The following is a 19,041-nucleotide window of genomic DNA, read 5'->3' as shown; positions in this document are numbered from 1 at the left end:
GGAAAACAGCAACAAATCCAGAAGATATGTGCGAACTACTTGGAGATGCGTTTCAAAAAGTGGCTAGCAATTGTGCATATGAAGAGTCTTTTCTTGAACTATAAGCAGTTAGTGGAATCCGAAATGTTAAGAATACCTATAGACACAGGCCCACATAATCGAGAATTCAGTTTATATGAGCTCAACGAAGCGCTAGAGGGACTTAAAGGATCTTCACCTGGACCAGATAACATTGTATACCCAATGATTACACACCTCCCTCTGGATGGAAAAATTATTCTTCTAGAAACATACAATCGACTCTGGGAACAATCTGTTTACCCATCAGAATGGGCAAGATCTCTAGTTATACCCATATATAAGGGAAAAGGCCAACGATCTGATCCTAAAAACTACCGACCCATCTATCTCAACAGTTGCTTGAGTAAAGTATTTGAAAGAATGATCAATAATCGTCTCGTGCACATCCTTGAAACAAGAAACCTGCTTTACAATCACCAATATGCGTTCCGGAAAGGAAGGAGCACTGTTGATCACCTCTGTACACTCGAAGAGATAATTCGCGAGGCGTTCAACAAAAACGAAATAGTCCAAGTTGCTTTCATGGATATACGCAAAGCGTACGACACGACGTGGCGCAGACTATGCTTAAATCAGTTGGCGCACTACAACATCGGTGGGAAAATGCTGCGATTTCTAGAAGAAATGCTTCGAACAAGATCGTTCCAAGTTATGATAAACGGGAAAACTTCAGGAGACAAGCAAATGGAAACCGGCCTGTGCCAAGGCTCGGTGCTCAGTGTGACAATGTTCCTGGTAGCCATAAACACACTCACCACTTACCTTCCTTCCAATGTTAAGTGCCTGATATATGCTGATGACGTTATATTAATAACAACCGGTTGTGATGCCAAAAATACAGAAGGTAAGCTTCAGTTAGCCTTTAATCAACTTGAAAACTGGGAAGCTAAAACAGGATTTAGCATATCAGCCGAAAAGAGTGCAACCGTAGTATTTCGTAAACCACATCAAAGAAAACCGAAAAATCTGAACACACTGAAAATTAATGGAATAAGCGTGCCTCGTAGGGAGAGCTACAAATGCTTAGGAGTCATTTTCGACCAGCATCTGAAATTTAGGGCCCATGCCGAAGAAGTAAGAGCAGCTTGTCAGCAGAGAGTTAATTTTCTTCGCAGCATAGCTGCTAGGTCTTGGGGAGGAGACCGGAATACCCTGATCAAACTTTACCGCTCAACTATCATAGAAAAACTACTATATGCAGCTCCAATACTATCGGGTATGGACAGTAAAGCTCTTAAGTCTTTGGAAACGGTGCACAATGCAGGATTACGAGCAATCGTTGGTGCGTTTCGAACAAGTCCTGTATTAAGCCTCCAAGCAGAGACTGGAATCCCAAGTCTGAAAACCCTAATAGACCAGCGAACCATGCAGTACACAGTTCGATCCACAGCTGTCAGCAACATAGAGCATAACATTGATCCTGGCGTTATTGCAATAAACGATAGCATGAGTAATCCTGGCAGTATTAGCAGCAACAGTGACAATGATTCAAGCTCAGATGAAAGATATGGTGAACGACCTAGAAATCAACCAAACTCTTCCCTAATCAGAGGCCAAGAGATGATGTCCGATCTAGAATTATACTTTCCGAGAACAGTTGTCTTCAAAACTCCAACATGCCCACCATGGTTACGAGTTAAACTGCAGGTAGATAAAACTCTTCATAGTGAACTATCCCAAGGGGCAACGTCCATGGACCTTAAACACTTGTTCAATGAACTCCGGCAAACGAAATATGGCATTTATAGAACAGTATATACAGATGGATCCAAACAGGGTTCAAAATGTGGATACGGAATCGTCAGCGAAGATTTTAGGTCCCAAAAGCGGCTTAACGACATTTGCAGCATCTACGCAGCTGAAACTGAAGCCGTAAAACAAGCACTCTCGTGGATAGTGGACCAAAGACTTGCTCGAGCCTACCTAATATGCACAGACTCTATGAGTGTGGTGACGAACTTGGAAAAGTGCAAGATCAACTCCCGGTGGAAAGACAACATACAAAATTTACATTACCAGATTGTTGCAATGGGAGCAGAAGTAATCTTCTGCTGGGTCCCTGCCCATATTGGAATCTCTGGAAACGAAATGGCTGACTATGAGGCGAAAAAATCTTTAGAGCTCCCACAGGATGATCAGCAAATTATTGATTTTAAAGAAACCCGAAAAATTATAAAATCGACAACCATAAACAAATGGCAAATGCATTGGCACGCAAACCTTAACAACAAACTACGTGAAGTTAAAAACACGGTCCTACCGTTCAAAGCAGCATTTACCGGAAATAGAAAGGATGATGTTATTCTAGCACGTCTCCGGATAGGACACACTCTATTAACGCATGCGTACCTGATGGACAGAACTGATCACCCACGGTGTCCGAGATGCAACGAACCAATGACAGTCAAACATATTATTGCAACTTGTGCCCAGTTAGACGCGGACCGGCACATTCATGGTGTTCCGGAGGAAACATCAGAGAAGCGTTAGCAGACGATAAAGAAAAAGCAAAGAAAGTGTTAGAGTTCCTTAAAACAATTCAGCTGTACGATAGAATCTAAAACAACTTTGTAATTACAAAATGGATTGATGGACCTGAATGTAAAAAAAAGGTCCTTAATAAACAAAAAAAAAAAAAAAAAAATTTGTAATTTATTAACTTTAACGCAGCCTGTCGGTTATCAAATGATATAGTTTGAATAAAATAAAGGAAATGTAAATAGTGGAAGGGACATGAAAATTATGTGATGGTAAAATTTCATCTGTTTTTATAGCTTAAACTATTGTTATCAATATTTATAATTTTTAGCCCTTAATCTATGTAGGTAAATTGTCCATCGTTTGAAAAAAAAGAATGATATCACTCGTTCTAGCAAAAAAATACTTCTTGGTTCTCACTTCTCTACGCATCACTGCAATATTTTTTTTTTTTCAGAAAACCGAAATAATTTCGAATGCGTATTCTTTAAAAAATGAAAATTTTGATAATTTTTAATTATTTCTAATTGTGGATTTGGTTTTTTTGGGTTATCGACTTCAATTTTTAGATATTTTCATGCATATTCCTAATAAAAACAACTAAAGTTTTTTTACCTGCTCGCAAAGACAAACTTTTTTGAACGACTGTCTTTTAATACCAAAAGTACAAGAACTGATGTTAATTCGTTATATTCAAAACTAAAAAAATTTTAAATTATCTTCTAAAAATCAAAAATCCCAACTTCAAAATTAAATTTGCATATCATCAAGAGTTCAAATTAGTTAGAAAATTTTGATTCGAAACTCATAATATATTTGCTGCTTTCATATCCGTTATAACGGTGGGGGGGGGGGGGAGGGGGGGGGGGGGGTTGGAGGTTAAATCCCTTCTCATGAGGGTCCAAGAAAAGCAATCAAGGTATTTTAAGTATGTTACACTCAAATTTTTGAGTTCCTAATCAAATTTTGTTGATTGAGTAAAGTATCAAGGATTAACAGTCTTCACTCAGAACTGATGCCAAAATCTTGAAAACTAATCCCAGGTTTAGAATTCTATAACAGATTTACAAAATATCATTAAGAGAGTAAATTTTAGAATTTCATTTTCGAATACTTTTTACATTTGAACGACTTTAACTTGAGCCCAGATTTTTTTGTATTGGAAAAGAGTCTATCAGGAACGACTAGATTGACAGAGAAGTTAAAGAAAATGAAAAAAAAAACTTGGAAAAATTACTAACTGCACTACTCTACAGGGTTTGAAACCGCAATCTCCAGATTTCTAGGCCGAATTTTACCGAATTTCCTACAGAAGTCTGTGGTATACCCAGTATATTCGGGGCAGAGCGCCAATCCTGCCCAGTCTGTATTTGTTTTCGACATATTCCAAAAGTTTATTAATTTTCTTTAACTTTTCACTCAATCTTACCTTTCCTGATGTACTCATTACCAATTAAAAAAAAAAATATTATGATCTCGGAAAAATTTCTTTATTCTAAATTTGAAACAAGATTTACTCATTTCAGGGTTCTGGTTCTCTATTATTAAATCTAAATTTTATTTCTGTTTTCATGTTTCGTATTTCGTAACTGGTTAATAATTCTTGATTTTCGGTTCACACCATTATAAGAAAATAGAATTGTGAAGGTGTTTGGAATTTGTTATACAAAGTTAGTTTTGCATTTCATTCAAAATTTATACATGATTTTCTATACTCATATGTATTTATATAAAAAAAATCGAATAAGGAAAAAAACTCAATATAAGGACTATGATAATTCAGAACCATTGCAGTTACAAACGCGTTTTTTATTAAACAATAAGTTTGATCGAAAAATGTGGGCACTTTAGTGAGTCTTCTAAAATTTCTCAGCTCTTTGGACCCAAAAAATTTCATAAAAAATCAACAGATCATGAGTTTACAAGCCGACAATGAAAGATTTCCGAGGTGACGGTGAAAAATAATTTTTAACTATGTCGTTTTTCATCCTAAATTTCTCAAAAATACGTAAACTTAGACATCTGAAAAAAATATTATAAAAAAAAATTGTTTTATATGCAGTTCCGAAGTGCTGAAACTTTATTTTTTGGAAAAAATTCAAAAATTCAAAATGGCAGTCTGGAATTTAAAAGAACTAGATTCATCATTCTAAACTCAGATTGTAGACCAAAACATCATGTATAAAATACTAGATTGGTGATTGAAGGCTTTGAAACAAATTTTAATTCTGGGCTCAGTTTGAAATTTTGATCAGAATTGGTTTTTTTTTATATTTCATAAATCGTATTGAAAACCGGAAAAAACCGAAAATTCAAGTTTCATAGTAAATAGTCTTAATAATTTAAACTCCTTTATAAGCTTATTCTGAAATATAAATATTTACATATGCTGTATCTGAACCTGAATTCATATATTTGGATCAGAATTCAGATACACAACCAATATTAAAAATTCAAATTAAGCTTATAAATGAGTTAAAATTATTAAGATTTTGTTGAGCAATTCAAATTACAAGAGATAATGGGTTTAAAACGTTGATTGTTATTGCAATTTTAAATTTGCAACCAAAGTCAATCAGTTTTTGTTTAAAAAAAAGAAGATATACAGGATTTCATTTCAGTAAAATAATTTAATTTTATTTCATTTAAGGTTAAAGTTTTTGAATTTGATCTAGAGTTTGATAGAATTAGCTCATTATGTTTGAGCATAAAATAAGTTTTTTTTCACAAATTGAAGGCTTTCTAATAAAAAATTATTCTATATTCAAATCAATTAAGATAAATTGACCAGATTTTCGTGCATTCTTGCATTGTTTGAAAAAAAAAAATATCAAAGAAAAATGAAAAATCCAACGCCTCATTCCACCCTTTGCCTCCATGAGGCACTGGCCCTGGCCGTATTAATTTTCCTTATAAAAAACTGTTGGAATCAGTTACGATTTCCAATTTATTAAATCAAAGTGAAAGTTTTATTCTCGATTTCACTTTTAAGCTGGTTCTGATCTAAAGTTTTTTGTTGAAACTATTTATTGCATATTTTGTTTATTATTTTCCTGAGTTTGTATATTATATTTTGAAATTTGAATATATATTCTTAATCAAAAATTACAACAACAAAAAAAAGTTGTATTAAATGCGATTCAATTTTCGTCTTAGAATACATCAATGACTTCAAAATACCCTGATTCCAAACGATAGCTCCTGTAAAATGAAGGAAACTGATTTGTAGTATTCTATCTGAATAATCAAATTTCTGTAGTCTGAAATTGAACTGAGCATGAATGCCAAGAATTTATTTTTTATTCCTTAGAATCTTAATTTTGGATTATTTTTTAAAATTGCTCAATTTTTTTGAGTCTCAAAATATGATTATGATGGTGGATTGTGTGGTTTCAGATTTAAAATTTTTCTTTAATTTTTTTTTTACATTTTGACATACGATTCCGTTTTTGTTGAATTACGTATTCTTAAACTTGACCTTTATTTCTGTACTTTAATTCTGGCAGAATAATCGTTTCGTTGATCGTTACGTAGTGAAAATATCACAATAATTCGTTTCGTTGATTCAAACTGTATAATTCAATGGGTGAGTTTAATAGTGACACGTTATTTTAAAGTAAATAGATCAAACTTTAAATTTCATATATGTTATTGAGTTTTAGATTTGAATTTATTTTGATCAACTATTATTACTCTTTCAACAGAGTTTTAACTCGGATTCACGTTTTCTAGTAATATCAATTTGTGTATTTTTCATTTTCATTCCAATATAAGTGTTTTTAAAAATCTTGTAAATGATGGATTTATAAACAGTTGAACTCATTTCTAATTCTCCATAAACAGTAAAGATGTATATGAGCTGCTTAGAGCTTTGGGCTGCATCATGATCTTCCGGTTTAATAAAAATGTATGATTTGATATAATTATGGCCGGAAAAAAAATTAATTTCTTCTTTTGTCACCTCCCTCTTCGAAATTTCCAAAAAAAAACCGGAAGGGGGAAAGAAATAAAATTCGATGTTTTTAATGAAAATTTTTTAAAATTAATTGTATAATCAAAAGATTAAAATAACAAAAATCAGATTGTGAAGATGGGAGTTTTACCACCTTTTGTTTTCTTGATTTGATTGAATTTTTCGATACAAAATTACTTGAAGTATAGGTTTTGTGCAATGATATAGTACCTATACAATTTATTTGCATACAATCTTTCGTGGAGTTTATCCCAATTTATTGGTTTTTTGTATTATTTTTTATTGATCCCCCCTCGCGATGTTCCAACTCCGAGTGACAAAAGAAGGATGTGAAATTTGTTCCAGCCTAATTTCTTTAAACACTTGAAGATCCATCGTTGTTATAGTTTTCGGAAAGTCCAAGATTTCTTGATAAATAAAACATGATAGAAATATTTTTTAAATTGCAGAACAATGTAAATCACCTTATTTTGTACACACATCAAGGTAATGGAAATGCATTGTCAGCCGTCAATGGAATAAAAAAATTTAGTTTAATCAAAAAGGAAATGGAGAATTACGAAGTTTAGAAATTCAAACAAACACAAAATAAATAATCATTTGTTCGTGATGAGTTTATGACACATTCATTGCGTTTGTACCGCTCAAACGTCACCGTATCAAAAAATCTCAAATTTGTCAATAATTTTGAAAATTCAAATCACCCAAAACCAACTAAAAAAGAGGAGAACAATTTGTTTCATGTTTTATTTAATTTTTAAAATCTAATTTTTTGTACGAAAAAGTGAAAATGTTGAAAACTTTTACAAAATAATTGATTCAAATATATGGATGAATTTTTTTGCATTTTTTTGAATACGTTTTGAAGCCAACAATTTGTGCTTCATTGTGTAGCCGAAAGATTTTTTTTATATCTAAATGGTTGTTTTAAAAAGCAAGCAGAAATAGTTGCAAATGAGTGAATTCACGTCAAAAAATGAAACTTTTTAATTTAACAAGAAAACTTTATCATTGTTAAACAATAAAAATAAGATCTTCTTTTAAAATGGAAAGCTTCTGAACTAAATTTAATAGAAATCGGTTGGAATCTAGGTGAGTTACAAAAGCGCGAATGAGTTAATTCACGTCACAAAATTTGATTTTTGTAAAATTTTATAAGAGAGCATATGCTCTGAAAGCTGTTTCGACACTTCAGATGGTCGAATTTTTACAAATTGAACATAACTTAGTTGTTTTTTTTATTCGTTAGCGTTCGTATTGATAAAATTTTTTTTTTTGGTGAATCTTCAAATAAAGCCTGCGAGAGACAGTGAAAATTTTGAAGAAAGCTTCCTCAATATGTCGCTATCTAAGTGCCAGTCAAAATAATAAAAACTTAGGAAAAGATACTGAAAATTTATTATTATACAAAGTGCACATAAAATTTTAAAGTTCTAAAGATTGTTCAGAAAAACTTGGAAATTCGCGACGTGAATTTAGTCCACTACCATGTTCTATTTTAATTGAGTGAATTCACGTCACAACATTAAAAAGGCGCAACTTTGTTTGTTGTTGTTCAATCGAGAAGCTATGAACATCAAATTTCGGGTATTTATTTTTTCCACAACTTGTTTGAAGACACCAATATCCTATAAAGAAAATTAAAAAGAAATGGTTTGTACTGAAATAAAAAATGGTCAACTCTAGCGTCTATTCACGTCACAAAAGTAATCGATCACAAAACAAACAACTTCAAATTTTTATTGACCAAATTATGTTAAATTTTAACATAATTCAATTTGCGACCGTTTACTACAATTTTTTTTATTATCAAGTAAATTTTATACCTTCTAGAATGATAAAAGCTCCGAAAAGTGATATCTTGACGATAGATTAATATACAAATTTTTGTTTAAACTGATGATTTTGTGAGAAAACAACATTCAAAATCTTTAAATTGGCTTTTTTTAATATTCAAGTAAAGTCATTACTTCTCTTTAACACGTTGACGGACAGTTGCGTCTATAGCCTTCAAGTTCAAGTTCACTATGTGACATGACGGCAATAGCCGTCCAATACGAAACGGTCGTTTAGGGATACGACGGAGGAGGGTACACCTACCCTACTAAATTTTTTTTTTCGAAAACATGACAGTAGGCTTCTACTTGTACGCTGGTAAATGCACATTTGTGCTGCTACAGCCGCAGTGTCTAAAAACGACCGTTTCGTATTGGACGGCTATTGCCGTCATGTCACATAGTGAACTTGAACTTGAAGGCTATAGACGCAACTGTCCGTCAACGTGTTAAAAAATTGAAACAGTCAAATGTTCATAATTTAGAGCAAAATTTGTCATCAGCAACCCTTGAATTTACATTCAAAACTATTTTTTTCCCATATTTTTATTCTTAGAAACAGAAAATCAATATTTGGATTTATGGCTTGTGATATTAAACTGAGTCGATATGGAGTCATTTTTGAATTTCTCAAACACTGGTTGTGCCTCGCAAAACATTGCATGAAAAGTAATCATGCAATACCACGTTAGGCACTTAGCAGTGAAGTCAATAGAATTTATTGTTTATCAAAGCCAAAAGACATACCCCTGTTATATTAAAAGCTAATAACTTGTTTGCCTAATAAAATATAAAGTTGCAATTCTCAACAAAGTTGTTCAGCGAAAAATTTCCCATACAAACATAGTAGTTCAAATTTACTCATGTAATCGTTACCTCAAAATTCTGCAAAATCATGGATGAGTTTTGAACCAAAACGAAGTTATTAAGACCCCAGGGTTTAAGAAATTCAAAATTGACCCAAAATCGACTCAGTCTATTGTAATATAGCTCAGTTGGCAAGTCAGTTGCATTCTGAGCCGATGTCCGTGAGTTCGAGTCCAAGAGTAAACATCGATCACAGTAGTACCGGATAAGTTTTTTAATGACTGTTCGCCAACTGCATCGTTGATATGAGTCGTGAATGACATGCAGATGTAAAAAATGTATGGATTATTTTCAGGAATCTTTTTTCAAGACATGTAAATTCTAGAAAAAAAAAATTTTGTTCACTTAAAAAAAGAACGATCGTACGGCTCAAATGTCAATAAAAGAATGCAGTGTATTATTTTAGAAATCCTCGATCAGATAAATTTACAGAACGTTTAGCAATTAACATGATTGAGCTATATCCTTTGATTTCCGTGAATCCAATTGGCAGATTTTTCCTCCATCACGACCACCGTTTTTCCAGATTGATTTCCTGCCGATGTTAATTATAACATTCTGTATATCCGGCTCCTGCTCAATCACATCCACCAATCCAAGTCAGTCAAGCGATTAACTACTGCCTAATCAAATCGGCATCACTCACATTCGATCGATCTCAAACGCTGCTGTTCTTCAACAAGGTAGGAGGAAACATGGGATTGAAATTAACGCGATAGGGTAGAGGAACCTTTTTTGATTTGTTACTTAGTTTAACATATTTGTGAAATATGTCAATATATCAAAAGCAAATAGCTTTTATTTTTAAATTTGAATTAACAATTGATACAACAACATAACAACTACCATATCTCATATGTTCGGAAGCCATGTTAAGCGTGGTTTATTCTAAGAATAAGCTAACCATTGAGAGGCATCCAGCTAATCGGGAAAGTATCGCCCCAGTCAGCATTTTATTCGCATCGTAGAATACATCGTACCAAATCACTCCTGGCAACTCAATAAATCACCCATCAAAATGCCGCTGAAATCGGAACGGCAAAACTGCTACGAGACGATGATTGTTTCAGCTGGGATGGCGAAAAAATCATCACCAACACCAACGCCAGGTCAGAATGGTGGGAAGAAAAATCGATTATCGGAATCAAAGCTCGATTCAGAGTGTTAATTTTTTTTTTTTGGTATATCATAACCCCGCTGCTGAAGGAATCTGGGAATTTGTCAAAAAAACATTGGTAATGCCGACTGAAAAGTGTTTTTTTTTTTTTGAAAACACGATTAAAACGGAATCTGAGAATCGAGCAAAAAAGTATTGTTCAAAATGTTTTTTTATGGATAAAGCTACTCTCGGGAGCCACCACATTCATCATTTTGGATAAAATACTATCGAGAAAGGTATAGGCAGCGTATTATTTCAAACAAATACATCATAGCAAAAAAAGGGCTGTGAATATAAAAAGGTATTACTGAGAACTCATGAGTATTTAGAGCTACTCTCTGGAGCCACTATTTTTTCAGTTTGGAAAAAAAACCGGAGGAGCAATTTTAAATTTGATTTTCATTTCTTACGGAAATAATAACAAATTTATTTCACTTCAACATTTTCATCCGAAGACTTTTCAGATATTTTGAAGAATATTGTAGACTTTGATCCATTTCTAAAATCAAGATTATTCAAAGAATTCATATCAACAAACCCTCAGTATCTCTTTTTCTAAAAAAAAATCCATGAGGTTTTATCGCGTTTTTTTTTGCTCTAGTCATCAGCATGAACTTTTATTAAATCCCCAGCTCACTCGCTGACACGTTTCGACTATCACACACAATCAACCGCAATCGCTACCATAATCATCAATTCATAGTGAGAATGTGGTTTTGTCTTCACATTTCACCAAAGTGCAACATCAAAGAAGCGAACCGTCGATTTCGTCGTCGAGCAAAGGATGAAAAAGTAACCACAAACCGATGTGATGGTCCTTCCACAGGATTCCTGTGTCCTGACTACATACCTACTCATCTCAAGCCAGCTTAGCTAAACTGAAGGACTTGGAGAGATAACGGCAGTGTGACAAGAATACGCTAGTTGCTACAACCTTGTCAGAGACATCAGAAAGACGACATCAAACCTCGAGTCTCGAGTTTGAAGTCCGGAGCTCTTCTTTTTTTCTCTTGGCTCAAATATTCATTGCATTCAAATCGACTTCTTATCCCCTTTCTGGAGCCTTCTCTAGGGTAGTAGACAAATTAGTGGAACAGCTTATTTCTTTGATAGAAGAGACGAAAAACAAGTTTCTTGAGACATTTGTGTTTCAAAAAATCTGCTTATAATTTTAAAGTCTGTATGTAATTTTTTTTTTCAAAACGTTTTCGAGATTAAGGAAAGTTTATTCACTTTGAAATGGAACTTTTACCCAGGATTGAAAATTTGAGCAGAATGTGGGAATCTAAAAAAAAGACACTTCACAAGCGTTATCATATGAATATCGATTTCAAAAGCAGCTGCCAATGGCTGGTGGAAAATGGAAAATGCTGTACCGAGAAAATGGCAAAGTCGAGAGAGGGGGCTCGATAATCAAAACCAAATTCCGAAACATAACCAACACCTGAAACTGAGATCTGGTTCCGGTGAAAAGAGTAATAAATAGAAACGAGTAATTGCATATCCTCAGTAACTTCAGGTTTACTGCCACATGCAAAAATAATCTCATCTATTCATTTCAAGAGAGTTGAGCAGAATTAAGAATTAAAGTTCAAAATTGAGAGATCTATCTTAGAAATAAAGTCTATTCCGTCAAAAATGTTGATGCAATATTGAGAAATTTGGTGAATCTGAAACAGACATAAGTCCCAGGCAAAATGAAAGAGCTTCCAGTCTCAAGATTTCTTTTATTATTTATTACTTATTTTTGAAGGAATCTAGAAACATCTGAATTTAAAAATGTTCAACTAGAAGTTCTTAGGGAAAATTTGTATGGAAAATTCGAAAATTTTCAGAGATGCCGATTTTTTATCGTGAAATTATTCAAAAAAAGACACCATGTGGTATGCTTTGATCTAGAAAAGTCAGTTTAAAAATTTGTTTGAATATATTAAATTTCAATAACTTATCAATACGAAAAAAAAACATAACAAAATTAAAAAAATTCTCAAAAAGCCATTATTATTTGATGCAGGCCCATGCATAGGACCCGTCCATGGAGTTGGAGGTTTTCGAAATTTAAATTTAGCTAGAAATTATAACAAAACCAAAAATTCACATAACATAAGAAAATTAATTTCTAATATAATTTTTATACATACGATCATCATACACACTTAAAATGAACAATTTATTGTGTTTCTTATTAAGGATTTAAAATTTGCTTTAAAATAATTATGAAGCCATGAAGGCAACACATTTGAAACACCAGAAGATGAATACGAATCAAAATTTCGAATTAAATCAAAATTAAAAACTTCGAATAAAAGTTGCCGAAAAAAAATCCGTGTGTTTGGAAAAAAATGGTTCTGTCTGACCTTTTTATAACCCAAAAATTCAGTGATGGTTTTCTAAGAATTATTTTCCTTAACCTTCATGATTTTTTTTTTATTTTCCTTAAAAATCTTTTTTTTTAGCTGGAAATGATGAGTACATCAAGAAAAATATTTAAAATAAATAACGATTTTTCACTTTTTCCATACATTAAATGTTGCAAATTTGTTACTTTATGAAACGAAGGGTTAATTTCATTGAAAATTCACAGTCAATTTAGTTGGGAAAAATGAAATTTCATTACCAATTTTATCATTATATTCTAATTTAAAATAGGAAATTTTTATTTCATACTATCCAAAAAAAATTATAATTACAGAAATCCATGAAAAACTGAAAAAATTTTTTGAAATCTATGGATATTTTAAAAATCTGTGTTCTCTTATACAGATTCTGTGCTGAAAATTTGCTCAAAATTCTGTAAAATAACAAATTATTATGTGATTTGATTATGTAATCTCGCTTCGTATATAAGAATGAGTACACAGAATTTAAAAATGTAACATCAGATTTAAAAAGAAAACATATCCGAATTCTGAATTTAATTTTTTTCTTCATGTTCAATTGAAGAGTTGATTAAAAGTTCAGCGCTTATATCTTGAATTAAGCTTTATATTCATCAACGATTTGAAATGAAAATTTTCGATTGTTTAAAAAAATATACATTTAATGCTTTAGGGAATTTTTTCAACATGCATAGTTGATAATTGAACTCAATTTGATAAAATAAGAAAATGTTTAATAATATTTCAGGGAAGAAAATTTTAAAAGCCAGCGATCATATCATATTTGTATCTTTAAAATCTTTCAGTTAACGAAAAAAAGGCTCAGAAAGTTAAATTAAATTATTCATAATATTAACTAAATATATTTCAATTTATCAATGAAAGCTCTTACTAGCAAAATAATTGTTTGGAACTTGATTCCTAGAATGATCAAAAGAATTCATATAAAAAAACAAACTATGCGAAACAAATCGATCGTTGTGTTGTAATTATTATTGAACAGATAAATAAGATAAATCTTCCGCCTTACTTATATAACTAGAATATTCCTAATTGTTTATTCCGTTTCGTCTTCGTGTTTCGAAATAAATTTTACGAATAGGATTCCTTTGTAAGAAACGATTTTTGCGTGAAGTTATCAAAATAGTTTACAGATCTAAAACAAAATATAATAAAAAAATTATAATGCGTCCTGTAAATTTTGGCGATTGATGTGAAAAAAAAAAGTTTATTCTATCTACAAACTTCTACAAACTCTTCGTTCCTGCATCCAGCACTTTGCTGGATAAATTTTATTTTTCGGATAATTTGCTATTTTAATTGTATCTTTCGTGTTGAATTGATTACCTTTTATAAATCAATTTTTTTTAAGATCATACTTTCAACTATTATAAATTTTCGGGTCGCGTTTTTGTTCGAAATGTACTACTTTTTTCTATGAAAACAAAACGTGGCTTATATTTTACATGAAACACGATGCTCAATGTATGATGTTCACAAACAGTAAAAAATATTAATGGAATGGCAAAAATGACTTGAACTAATTGTTCTTATTCCTAATTTAAATATTATTTTTTTCAATAATCACTTCAAAAACCAATGATCTGAATATAAGTTGATCTTGTCACTCATGTAGGAAATTTGAGAATACACTTTTTTTTTGGGACAGGCAAGATAGCTGAAACTTGTTGATATCTGCATTTTTTTCATATAAATTAGCTCATGTCATGTGTGTAATTTTTTTCTTTCCATATGTCGAGATAATAGTTATTTTTAACTATCAATCGCTGTTTTATTTCTATCTCAAGATCTGCTGTTTGTTCTCTATTTTTCTCATCATTCTATAATGATTCTGCAGCGATGAATCATTCATTATTGTCAAAATTCGTGTATGTTCATAAGATTTATTCCTTCGTACTACAAGTAAATTTCAATCACTAAAAAATTCTGTTTCCATGTTAATTCAAGTTAATTTTTAAAGGTCACGTTTTGATTTTCTCAAAATATCCAACATTTAAAAATAATATAATGTTCTGATTGATTAGTAGTTACTCGAATTGGTAAATCGAAAAATATATCAGATCTTTTCGAAAGTAGCAAAAATTTGAACATTACTTTGTTCATGCAATGAAGCTCAAAAAGAGGCATGGAGAAGAAAGAATTGAAGAATTTTCAAAATGGTTTTAATCACGAAAAATAGTTTGAGAAGTTTTTGTCGGCATATTATGAAAAATACATTCAATTCAAAATATTGTTTTTTTTTAAACCATAAAAGCCTTTTGATAATTCTTTGATCAAACAGGGATCACTGTTAGGGAAAAAACCTAGTTTGATAGGGATGAAATGTGGATGATAGTAATTTTCTTTAAATACTTGACTCAATGTATATTTATTTAACATTTATCGAATGCCTCGTAGAAGTAGGAGTTTCCTTATGAAATGTCTAGGAGCATAGAAGGTGTAGGAAAATACGATCGCCCCATTGACCAAAATGGATCCTGATCTTTACCTTTTTCAAACTAACACAACCCCTTCCTTTGATACTTGAATATAGATTCGCAGACGTACAGACGGTTTCCATAGTTGGTGATACTTACTTATTTCTGGTTCCGACTATTTCAAAATTAATTTTGGAGTATGCAGGAGCATGAAGTTGCTAGTTGAACTTAAAGAGTATCAAACTAACATTCCTTCCTTTTTCCCCATTGACTACTAGGACGTGGCCGGCGCCGTTATTAATCATTTAAAAAACGGAGAGCATGAGTTTTGTACATTTAGAATGAACTGCTAATCCCAAGCCCCCTCTTTTGGACTTTGTGCAAAATTTGTGGCCTCGATTAATCACGGAGTAGCAACCATTGGCGACGTGGAACTTGTTCTGCTTAGCCACGCCAGCGATCATGGAATTCGAAATGCACATGAATTGATTAAAAATATCAAAAAAATCATCTTTTTTTTTGAAGTACTTAATTAAATTGCCCCCTGAAACAATTAAATAGCATTTCGAGTTCAATGATTTAAGGTGGATATGAGTAGTCAAACAAGCTAAGCTAAGCTAAATTGTCAAACTAAGAAGAACGTTTATAAATTTCCGGACCAGGTTAAGTTAATATAATTTTTGAACTTCAAACTTAAAACTCAAACTTTGGGTCGTGAAAAGGGCAAAAGGTACAAAAAGTGTTTTTCTCACTTAAAATTTTGATTTTTAAATTTAAAATTCCTGTCTTAGAAGTTGATCAAACGATTGTTTACAAAATACTTGAAGGTTCAACGAGCTTTGTTTGACTGTTGTTTTTTTTTCGATTTCATTTTTTACTGCTCGTGTTTTTCATCGGGCGGAATAGAATTTTTCTCATCCACGTCAATATGGTCGCACTATTAACATTTGATTTGAATTTTGACTTCCATGAAGATTATGTTTTCAGGGCTCCAAACAAAGACAAGATTATTAAAAAAAATTAAAAAATTGTAATAGGTACATGATATTCGGTATTTTTTATCTTTTAACACGTCATATCAATTTGAAAATTAATTTATAAAATTTAATTGCTAACTCAAAAAGAGAATTCAAGTGTGTTTGTTTGAATAACTGACTTGAAAGAATGTCGCTTCTTGAATTCAAATCTTTTATTAATTAATTTCTATCACCTCCAGTTTATTTTTCTCCATTCAATCAAAGAATCGTATTTTGCCTACATATTCTTAATTCAGAAATTAAACGCTCTTTAAAGCAAAACTATATGCAAGAAGTTAAAATAAAAAAACCTCATTACAACTTGTAATTTACAAGTAATACTGACATTGCTAAATTAAAAAAAAATAAGATTTGCATTCATTGAACCCATTCTTTGAAGACTATAAAAAATTGACTTTGGCTTTAAAAATATCAAAAATTAAATGTCTGTTGAAACTTTTCTCAAAATTTGTCTAAATTCACGTCTTTTACTAAATGAGGAAGAGTGAACAAAAAACAACTGCTATTACTGTTTCCTCAGAAGTCAAAAATCGGTCTTCGGGAAAGTTGATCATTGATTCAAAACTTTTTTTTTTTAAATATTTTTTTTTAGTTTTGTCAGAAAAGTGTAGAATATTCTTAACTTATGTTCACCTATTTTGGATTCCGGGCACACAAATCACTCAAATTGAGCTTCTTTTTTTTTCTTTGTACCACAGAAAAATGTGAATTTTGTTGCTTTGTGTAATTTATCAATACATTCTCGTAAGTAGAGTTCAGCATTTGGAAAAAGAACAAGAAACACAAAATTAAAGAAGAACAAGAAACACAAAATCAGAGAAGAACCAGCCAAAGACTGAAAGTCCATTTAATATAAATATATAGTTTATAAATAAAAATTTTAACTTTCTAAAAGAAAAGAAAAATTCACCGATATAGCCGATAACATTATTTCATAAAATTTTCATGAAAATTTTAACTTAAAGTAAACATGTGATCTGAAAACCTATTTTTTCTAATGCTGCCAAACAGCAACTTTTATGATCAAATCAAAACATTTAAGAAATAAAGAGATTGTTTGATGTAAAATTTTATTGTTTTGTATATGAAGGGGAGAATGGAGATACTTGATTCCCTTTTCTTAGTTTCATCATATCCTTTTTAAATAAATTTGGCAACTCGCCGCCTTTTTTTAATTTTCTGACAGCGGGTGACTTTAAATTTATATGCTCCAAAGTTAAAACGATACATAAACCCGTAGATGAACTAGTAGCATTTTCGTTAGACGAAAAAAATGTCAAATGTTTTAAGTTAAAGGACACTTGATCTTTAATTTAGGGTACCCTGATCCTAGGCAAAAATGAAGATAAAAGGTCCTATTTTTTGTGTCATATTAGTTCTCAAGTAGTTGTCTACTATATCTCAAAGCCATGGAATACTTTGAGGCGCGATTTCCTATTTATTTGAAGATCAATACAGTATTTTGAGTCCTTTTCACAGATAGTTACTGGATAAACATTAATCTTCATAACACGTTTAGTCAAATTTTTCAAACAAAGTTCAAAAAATCAAAAAAATCATTTTTTGAAATAAGTTGAAATAACCGTACTGTTGTTTTTTCTATTTGACACATTTTTCTTCAAACATTTATTATTTGTAAGACATTTCGGTTTCAAGATAAATCGAAGGAATCAAGTATCCCCAGGGATCAAGTCAAATAAAGTTAATTGGTACTTAAAAATTGAAAATAAAATAAAGTTCGATAAGAAATCCTAATCAGTAAAACCAAGGAGCTTCAATAATTCCCAGCAAACATTCTTGTAGCTTTATTCTTTTGCTGTTTTGATATACGTTAGATACAGGTTCATTTTAGAACGATCGAATGAAAGATGAGAAAACAGCATTTATCAACCAAAGTGGAGGCAAGATACAAACAAACATTAATTTTATCAAAATACATCAATTGGGATATCTATCGGATGAATGTAAGTGAGTGCCAGATTTTGTTCTCATGGCCTTCAAATCGTTGCCAGCGACAATATTTTTCAGTTCAGTTTCAGGTTAATTGTATTCAATTCCCATCTGATTTTAAGACATCTGGATGCACTGCTGGCTGCAGAGAGAACATGACGAGGATTTTCTGACTAAGAGCCCGCGCAGGAACTAAATCATTTCAATATTTACAATCATGGTGGATTTTCTATCATATACGATTTAAACTGACTTTAGACGACATTTTATACGATCTTTCCACTATTAAGTTGGAATTGTGATTCACAACACCATTGTAATCGATTTAAGTAATTATTTCTGATACGATTTCATGTTTGCTGTGTTATTATAAAGTACAATACAAAACTTAAAAAGAAATCCCGAATCCATCCTGAATCATAAATTGCATTGAGCGATCATCTTTTTTTGTCAATTTCATGAAGTATATATTTTTTTTAAATTTAAAAAATATTCAAGATGGTTGTTTGAGATGCAGATGCATTCTTACTTTGTTGTTTTGAAACATTTAGGTGATATTTTTAGTATTTAGTTTCATTATCCAAGTTGTTTAATCTATTTTGGAGATCAGATTTTAACATGTTTTCGTTTTGAAAGTTTTTAGTCAAAACAAGCCATCCAAGAAACATTAAAAAATCGATTTGACCCGACAATTTAATCAGAATCCTGCTAAGGTAATTGTACAAAATCTTATTAAATTTTCTTGCCACCTTCCGGGCAGCAACAAAACAGAAGGAAAGACAGAAGCGAATCACTTTTCATCACATTCGTAGGTGCCAAGTTCACGAAAGCCCTCCAACAGCATG

The 19,041-nt window shown here is 31.6% G+C and overlaps 1 protein-coding gene across 1 annotated transcript; it reads left to right on the top strand.

Annotated features, from left to right (window-relative positions):
- Window positions 1–441: 441 nt before the first annotated feature.
- On the top strand, window positions 442–2,571 carry LOC129742052 (uncharacterized). Its single transcript, XM_055733899.1, has one exon. The coding sequence runs from the start codon at window positions 442–444 to the stop codon at window positions 2,569–2,571; it is 2,130 nt and encodes a 709-aa protein (XP_055589874.1).
- Window positions 2,572–19,041: the final 16,470 nt, after the last annotated feature.

The sequence above is a fragment of the Uranotaenia lowii genome, chromosome 2 (assembly GCF_029784155.1).
Source record: "Uranotaenia lowii strain MFRU-FL chromosome 2, ASM2978415v1, whole genome shotgun sequence".
Taxonomy (NCBI): domain Eukaryota; kingdom Metazoa; phylum Arthropoda; class Insecta; order Diptera; family Culicidae; genus Uranotaenia; species Uranotaenia lowii.
This window is presented reverse-complemented; position numbering and strand designations above follow the sequence as displayed.